Raw genomic sequence first — 9,253 nt, forward strand, 5'->3', positions numbered from 1 at the left:
TTTTGTACAATTGTTTGCACCTTATGGTCATCTGTTGGTTCGTTTGTTTAAAGGGGGACTACTAGGCTAGGGTATACAATAATGTGTCTCTATGTACTGTAGCCTACAGTATTAAATATGGATAGCAATGAAGTCTCTGTTTTCACATAATCTTACTTTGTGAGTCATTGAGGCCAATGTAACACAGATTGTACGACATGCACTCCACCTTAAAACTTCAGAAGCTGTCTCACATGTAAAACAAGATTAGGAAACAGGTTTGAGAGTCACTTTTCCCGACATCACTTGAAGGCAGTGTGACGTATCTACGCAACAACGATGGGCAATGACGAACATAAAAAGTAAATGTTCCTAAAAACACTTAAACAAATATTTCGTCTTTATCAAGGGCAAACATCCTTCGCAACAAACCACCGCTGATAACGCTGTGATGAGTGTTGTTATGGTTTATGAGATGACTACACCAGGGGATTCCCGATATGCGCCTCTAGTTTAGACAGTACGGTACTCTGACTGTCTATAGTAAATCCTTCTTTATAATGGCAGAATTTGCTAACATTTGACTTATTATTGAGATGTATTAAGTTAATAGATTTTAAAGTAACGTAGCATCAAGCATAGACTTCATCTGCGTCTCCTTTACATTGTACTTTTTTTTTTGTAGTTTTATATTAAAATATTTTTAAAAAGTAATTTTTTAAGTTTTATTTTGATCCCTTTATTTTTTCATATTAAATATCCTTATATAGTTTTTTCAACTAAATACTATATCATGTCATGTTCTGTCCTCCATACCTGTGTGCTCGTTGTGTGCATTTTTCCAGTTGTATTTGTATTCTTATTTCAGTTTGAATACATAGCATTTAATTTATTTTTTCTGTTTATCTGTAATCATGTGCGTGTGCTGCTGAAACACTTGCATTTCCATAAAGGCTTATCTCATCTTATTTCAAATATCTATTTCTATATTCACAAAACCAAAATAATTGTATGGGATTATTGGTTTATTTTTTCTTCAGAGCTTCTGGTTTTTCTAAGGAGTTTTTTATGATTCAAATAACACAAAATAAATGTAATGAATTCAACCTGTCAGTTTTCCACCATATAGTTCCACCCTATAGTTATTGTTTAACTGTGTCCTGTGGATCAAAGAGCTACAGTATTCCTGTGCTTTACAGTCACGATCTATCTATTATTTATAATTTTGCAGGGATCATCTGGAAACCTCCCAAAACTCCTTCAGGTCCCTGATTCACTGTTTGTTTAATGTGTAATGTTCCCTGCTCTGCGCACACTTTTCACCGTCAGTCGCTGCTTTTTCTAGGTAATGTGAGGATCATTGTCTAACTAAGTACTCACTCACACCACAAAACACTCATGGGCTGCAGTCAATGTTAAATAAATCAATTGTATTTAATGATCACATAAATATTATTCCCTCCAACATTTAGGCAATATGGTACATTTACTTGGCAATTATTTCAATGCATAAGGCACAACAGTCAGTTATTTCTTATAGTACACAAACAAGAATCAAGTATTCAACAGGTAGCTTACCTAATTAACACGGAAAGTGCAATTCAGATTAAACTGATTATTTGATTATGAAAATATAATAAATATGTAATTGTTTGCATTTGAATGCAAATAAGAATGTGATTCTTAAGCCAAAAGTCAATACAATATAGATTTAAAATTAAATAGTTTTTACTCACATCTAAGTAAAAAGATAATGAAACACACTTCTATGATTGGTAAAAACAGAGCAGAGCAGTCTTTTATAAATAAGTTTAAAGAACAAAAGTAAAAACAACACTGCATTGACACTAAAGCATCACTAAGTGGAACTTGCAACAACAGACTGGTGCTTCCACTGTTGGGCAGTAGTGTTTCAGAGCTGATGCAGATGCATGAGGAACCATAGATAGAAAACAGTTGTTTTACATCTATGGGAGGAACGCTGTTGGTCTGACTACATTCCACAAACAAATAAACACTCGCTTATTTTAACAATGCTACTTAAAGTGTGCATTTTTGTTTGTAGTGCCCTGTAATCTTAGTCTGTTCATGTTTGAGCACATTGAGTTACAGACACACTGTCTATGGGTTTGCTTGATTTCATTGTAGTTAAAGACTTATTTAATTGTCATGTATAATTAAACAAATATATTTAATACACATTGTGTGTACATTTGGTAAATGATTAAAATGTCCAACCACTATACAAAGTGGCTGATTGGGTTCACACATTTCTTTCTGATAGAATATCTGAAGTTGGGTTCAGATCATTTTGAAATGTTTCTTGATCTGGAATAAGTCAGTTTAAAGCTCAGTGCTGCAGCGGAAAGCTTTCAGAAGATCTTAGGAGCTGCTGATGGTTTCTTCAGAGTCAGCAGCAGGAAGAATTTCAAGGCAACATCTGTCCATTGTGAGGCCTTCAGCGGAGAGGGTGGGGGGAGGACTCTGATCTTCTGCTCCAGCTTTGAAGGAGCCTTGCAGGTCCATGTTGATACACAGCACTCCAGACAGCAGCTGGTTCTTGTACTGGTTGAGACGCATGAACACATCCAGGACTGAAGAACTGCTCCCATTCACCCAGCTGGGGAACAGGCTGGTGGAGCTGAACTGGGACGGGAGGGACTGGTAGTGGTGGAGCTCCATCTGCCAGGATAACCTACAGTAAGAAGTGGTAAAGAGAAGTCAATGTCAAAGGTGAGCTTGTTGTGATGAATCTACATAGATGTCTTTTCAGTGCTTGTAAAAAATTGCTCATATTATTGAAGTTGTCTCTGTCTAACTGCACAGTCACCTACCTGGTAGAAACATGCTCGGTAATGCTTTTAGAGGCCTGGCCAAGAACATGCTGTAGGATTTTCATTATCTGCTCTTGCATCCATCCCACATCATCTTGTATATCTGGCAGCCACTCCAGAAGTCTACACACAGGGTATGTTGAAGTTAGTCCAATGGCACAGAAGGCCATTCCAGTATGTTGATGTCACAATGGTCAACAGTGTAACTAATCAATGAAAACAGTCAACACATTCCACTCAAATAGAGCATTTAAGTTTTCTGGATACACTAATCATCGCACAAGTTTACTTTTTTTTAACATATTTATTGTTATGTATTGTAGTGTAATGAACACATTTTTACATACTAATTCCTTGTTTCTTTTCTTCTTAGAATTTCACTCTATATATATATTTCTATTGCAGGATTTGAGCAACTGTAATATCATTTTTTTCCCCTCAGGAGTCAACACAGTATTTCTGATAAAAGACCCCAGTAAGATATACAGAGTTGGTACTGCACTGTACTGTGCTACACTGTTTTCATTTCATTTCATTTCAAACCTTTATTTAACCAGATTGGTCCCATTGAGATCATAGATCTCTTTTTCAAGGGAGACCTGTAGTGCACTGTACTGTACTACACTGTACTGTACTGCACGGTACTACACTGTACTGTACGGTACTACACTGTACTGCACTGTACTGTAGTACTACTCTGAGTGCACATGTAATAACGAGGGAATGGGACCGACATAATTAAGTCCTTCAGTACCTGAGAGTCATGGACATGGCAGACTCCAGAGGCAGTGTGTAGGGCAGCATCATGGCGGAGGCCATCCTGACAGGAAGCAGGTTGCTTAGCGACTGCTTCAGGCTCCTCCTCTCCATGCAGGCCTCGATGAGAGCTGCAGAGGGAGGCAAAGAGGACCAGTGGTCACATCAAACTACTCATAGAATCACACGTTAACACTCATGAGATAAACAGGAGAAATATGACCAGAGAACACAACAGTGTTTCTTGTAGGCAGATACAGCATTTCAGTGTGCTCTAGTTCTTACTATGTTTGAAAAAATTAATATTTTTAAATGGAAACTACAGCTGTGACAATAGTCCATCATTACTAATAAATGGCATATTTTGATAATCAATCAGTTGTTAAAAAGTCATATTTCACACAAAAATAGCTGTTTTTAGTCTATCAAATATGTTGGTTCTTTTGCTTTTCTTAGTTGTATTAAAGTGAGTAACTTTAGGTTTTGGGCTTACCAAACAACACATTCAAAGACATCACCTTGGACTTTTAGTACTGGAATGGACATTTATCTCTATTTTCAGATATTACGTTAATGATCAATGGATTACTGTAATCTCAAAAATAATTAGCAAATAGATTGATAATAAAATAATCGTAATTTGCAGTCCTCATGGAAATTTGAAATGACCCACAATATTTGTGAAAGTACTATTATAATATACTAATATGTTCAAATGACCTCAAAGGACCATACTTCACATTAGAACTAACCATAATACAGCATATACTTCATTTTATATAATATATCAAATGAAGTATATGCTGTATTATGGTACTTATCCGATTATCAAAAAAGCATCCTGTTGTATATAATCTGTGTTGTATATAAACTGTGATGGATTATCTAATTTAAGTATGTTGTAAGTGTAAGAAAAGAAGAAGAAAATATATTTCAAAACTCTAAACCACTGAGGATTTAATCATCGGATAGTGAACTACATATACAGACACTTCCGTTCACTTCTTATATTACCTTTGTGCAGGGTGGGTGGAAGGTGTTGGATGAACTGCTCCTCTTCTGAGGTACTGCAATAAACCGCCACTGCTCCCTGTTCCACATCAGGCTTTTCCTCCTCTTGGTCACTTTTATTTTCTTCCTTATCAGCATTATAATCCTCATTTGCTTCAGCATTAGCCAGCAGGGGTCTGTCTCTGTGAGGCCCGTTGAAATTAAGCAATCCTGCAAACAGAAGCAAAATGTCATAACATTACTTTGTCTTCTCTGTGATCAATGGTCAGGTAATAAGTTCAACTATTAAACTGCTTTATAGTAATCTCCCTATTCATAAACATTGATTTCTGTCGTATCATTTGAGAAATCATATCATTTGATTATGTGGTTACAAATTGTCAAACATTAATACATTAACGAAAACAATGAATGACACTAAAGAGAAAATCTAAGTACAAGTATCTGCTGGCCAGAGGACAAAAACAACACTCAGGCTTGTTCTAACTGAGAGGCAAGTGAGAAAAGAAAAATGTGATCATTCTATTTATTTATTCTGAACTGTATTAATTTATGTGTTTTGGACCTAAAAATCGTTAAAATCATCAAAATAAATTATTTTTCTGTTATGTTTCAGTTTTTCATTATAATTTTGGCCACAAGAGGCAGAAGTGCACCACTATCCCATGTTATAATAATAATAATAATAATAATAATAATAATAATATAGTGTATGTTTGAAGGTCATCTCACACTACTGGCATCATGTCTTTCTTTGATAGAAAAGTATGGTCTCAGTTCAGATGTATAAATAACCTTTTTTTCTTCTCGTTTGCCTCTGAGCAACAGTGACCTAATTTCTTTTAACAGATCATAACATTATTTTAAGAATGTTAGAAAAAAAATATATATAACACTGTTTCTTACCATTCCTCTTTAAAAAGTGCATACCATCTTTATATCCCTGCTTACACATGGCCTTCATAACCTGCACCCAAAACAAACAAACACAGGAAGTCCACTGAGTTTACTCCGGTTCAATCCATTGATCTGTAGGTGTGTGTCTTTGTGTTTGTGGATCAGGAAGGTGTTAAACACGAGACATACCATTGGGTCTGGAGGGAAGAGGGCCCTGGAGACTCTGTAGAGGTTTGTGAGAGTGAACTGGATGCTTGTGTTGGTAAATCTCAGCTCGTGTATGTTGGTGGAAGTGTCTCGGGGGCAGATGTCGCTCTCTCCGGAGAACGGAGACACGGTGATGGTATTTTTCAGTTCATACTGAGGCAGGTTGTCTGAGATTCCTCCGTCTACATATCGCTGGATGATAAAAGAGAAATACTGAGAACCAACAGAAATATACAGAGCCTTGTGATGCAAGAGAAACAAATATTCTGGTAGATAATTCTCTAAATCTGATCCCAACAAAAATTGCATCCTGTGATTTTGACTTAAGAAATACTTTACGAGAAGAAATATTCACTTTTTTTCATTTATTTCAAAAGGATCATTTTTCAAAGTCATGGTTGTTGTTGTTATTGATTGTAATTAAGAGACTACAGTCCACCACTACTCCCTGTTCTTCAAAGGAATTTAAGAATAATAGTATACTTCAGCCCTGAGCAGCCACTTTAAAATGAAATGTTCCTGTTTTCAGAGAAAATAAATGGATAACAGCTTGTCTTTATCAGAGCTGGTGAACTTTTAAACTACAATGTGGGCGTCTAGCTCTGCCACTCTGATATGTTTGCCCTGCTCTTAAAACCTGTCACAAAGGCTTCAGAGGGAGGGTGTGCGCGCTGCTGTTGCTCAATGATATTGCTCAGAAAACCTTTGCACTAAAGACATGTCCGGAAAAAAAAGGAAAATACTGCATTCCCCAATTCCCCGAGGAATTGTATAATCATTGTTTCCATACACATGTCATTGAACACAAACACATTCTTGGGGAAGGGAAGCCTCTTATGGGAGCAGTTATAGATAAGGATAAGTGCCAAAAGTAACAACGACAAACACAATGAGAGGAAATATTTAGACTAAATATTGACAATAAGATGGTGCACGCATGTTGAAAAATATTGAATCTACTCACCACTCCTTGCAGTGTGGGAGGAATAAGGCCAGAATACACAGGGATGAAAGCACTGCAGACAACTGCCTGGTTAACGAAAGAGATACAATAAGACATTATTATAATATTATTATTATTATACTTGGATCACAGTGTTAAACTATATATTACAATGTAACTGAATTGCTGTACTGTTCTTAAACGATGCTTCAAAGTTATTATTCTATTACATAGTTGAGTCAAATAAAGAGTCACTGACAGATCATTATTTTTTTGTCCAACTAACATTACAACCCACAAAGATGTTCACTTCTAATCTCATGGCAAACCTTCCATGGTTTACCGCATATTATCAGAGTTGAGATTAAAATAAACTAAAAAACTACAACAAATAAAGTCCCACCTGCACCACCTCCTCCTTGTTGTTGAAGTGCGACACCAGGACATTTTCTCCATCGGTCACTCGGGTCAGAGAGATTCCTAGCCGTCCGTTGGCCACATGGTGAGAATCAGCTGGCAGGGTGCGCAGTAACATCTGACGCATGATCTTCACCAGGTTAAAGGAAGGATGCAAGGGTCCAAGGAATCGCTTCCTCGCCTCCTTGGCCACATCGATGATCCCTGCACCAGTCTCTCCTGTTTGGGGATGAAGTTATTTATATAACTGTACTTTACATGACACAATCAGGAAATTTAGATGTTTGGTTAGATAGTGTACCGTACATTTAGAAAGGCAAAACCTATGTTTTAAGGTTCTTACTTGAATACTTCTATTTTGTGCCACTTAATATTTCATTCTGTCACAAATCAGAAGAAAATCATAATATTTTACTTTTACCCGACAGCTGCAGCAAGTTCAAAGGTACTATACGTTTTAAATAATAAAAGGTACCATATAGTAGAAATATTAGTAATACTATAGTTTCTTTAAAGTGTGATCAACACATATTGTATATCCTATTATTAGGTGAAGAAAACACTTTATTGAATATTACTTTGAAATGTTTTACTTCTTCTTCCATTACCTCTAAATGCAATAACATAATTGAGAACAGCAGAATATAATGTAATTTAGTATATGGTACAGTATAGTTTAGCATATTCTAATATGATAGGTTAATATAATTCATAATAAAAGTAATAGCAATTCAACTATAGTATGAGATAAATGGTAAGTATATTATACAATGATTAGTAGGCTTTTTTACATATGTTCAAAAAGCTATGTGTTCTTTGCAGTTTACAGCAAAAGCATTTCAAAGTTACATAGTATAGCATCTTGGTTGTGTGTGTGTTTTTTTTTAACAGCATCTTTCCCCCTCCTGCTATGTTAAACAATCAAAGTTACTTAATACTTACCAAGACACACTCCAGTGACCAGCGCACCGGCGGTGATAGCTCCGGCTGAAGCCCCGTATATGTGCCTGGCGTTGTGCACCAGAAAGGGCGCCTGCTCCAGCAGACAGCTGGCCACTCCGACGTGGTAGATACCCAGGAAGCCGCAGCCTGCAAACGAGAGGTTCCACGGCGAGTCTAGAGGAAACATGCCGCCGGTGCCGTCCGCAGCTGGGGCAAAGTTGGGGCAAATGTCGCTGCTGGTATGGTTAATAACTGAAATATGAAGAGAAAAAAAGTCCGCAGTTCAGGCCGACCGGCGTTCTTAAGTAATTAATAGTGGTGCCTCTTTACATGCTGTCTTGAGGATAATGGACTTTGTCTGCTAACTGTTTTTAGCTTCAAGCTAACAAGACACTTGTCGTTGTTAAATTGAATTAATTTAACAACAGAATAACTCTCTTGTGATGCAGCCAAACCCTGTAAGTTAATGTCATTATCAGCCCTAAGTTAGTTAAATACTACATAGAGAGGTGCCAAGGGGAGTAGTTTGTATCTCACATTGTTGTTCTTCTTCGGGAGCAGGGCACGGACTAAACCGGCTTGTCCAATCACAATCGACACCACAAAGCCAAGGGACCAATCACAATTTAAAAAAAAAAAACCACTCCGCTGTGACAAGTGAAGTCAATGAGCGGGCACTCTTGACAGCTGTCAAATGTGTTGTCCCCTGGCAGAACAACACGTTTCGTTTTGTCCTTTCTAAATGTTTCTCGTTGATAGTGTTTTTATTTGTGTCAGTCGATATCAACTGATTAGGCTTTATTGGGACTTTCTTTCGTGATTCTTAGTAAGATGAATGTTTATTGATTTCCCACAATGCAATATTGGCTAAGCAAACCTATTGTTATCAATGAAACTCATATAAGGTAGCCTGCATTAATGGTTTTCTGTTTTTGTTGTGGTAGTGGTAACACAATTCTTTACAAAATAGTAAATTGTAGTAGGGTTTCATAAGAAGTAGTAATGAAATAACAAATATCTTACATTTAAAGTACAACAAACAATAACAATGACATGTTTTTCTGGAACACTTCCTAGAATAAACTATTCGCAGAATTAAAAATAGTTCATTTTTGGTGGCACTGATCCAAGTTCGGTTTCGTACACAGTTCCTGAGGGGAAATATGGTGTTGTGAAACCACTATAGAGGTCACTGTCTAAAAAAAGTACATTTCTCTATTCTCAAGTGTGACAAATAACAGTCAAAGCTTTCCAATGGACCCAAACA

The 9,253-nt window shown here is 36.7% G+C and overlaps 1 protein-coding gene across 1 annotated transcript; it reads right to left on the reverse strand.

Annotated features, from left to right (window-relative positions):
* Positions 1-1,390: 1,390 nt before the first annotated feature.
* On the reverse strand, positions 1,391-8,173 carry pnpla2 (patatin-like phospholipase domain containing 2). The gene is made up of 9 exons (XM_034204783.1): positions 7,987-8,173; positions 7,031-7,263; positions 6,649-6,714; positions 5,667-5,876; positions 5,487-5,547; positions 4,584-4,790; positions 3,568-3,700; positions 2,814-2,936; positions 1,391-2,674 (listed from the first exon to the last, which is right to left on the reverse strand). Exons 1-9 carry the CDS (start codon positions 8,171-8,173, stop codon positions 2,362-2,364), a joined length of 1,533 nt encoding a protein of 510 aa, XP_034060674.1. The 3' UTR covers positions 1,391-2,361.
* Between the last annotated feature and the right edge of the window lie 1,080 nt (positions 8,174-9,253).

The sequence above is a fragment of the Gymnodraco acuticeps genome, unplaced genomic scaffold (assembly GCF_902827175.1).
Source record: "Gymnodraco acuticeps unplaced genomic scaffold, fGymAcu1.1, whole genome shotgun sequence".
In the NCBI taxonomy this organism is placed as follows: Eukaryota; Metazoa; Chordata; class Actinopteri; order Perciformes; family Bathydraconidae; genus Gymnodraco; species Gymnodraco acuticeps.

Coding starts and splice junctions, on each gene's coding strand:
- pnpla2 (XM_034204783.1), bottom strand. CDS start 8,173: ATGTTTCCTCTAGACTCGCCGTGGAACCTCTCGTTTGCAGGCTGCGGC. Junction 7,264..7,986: donor GGTCACTGGAGTGTGTCTTG/GTAAGTATTAAG, acceptor ATCCCCAAACAG/GAGAGACTGGTGCAGGGATC. Junction 4,791..5,486: donor GCACTTTTTAAAGAGGAATG/GTAAGAAACAGT, acceptor TTCTGTTTGCAG/GATTGCTTAATTTCAACGGG.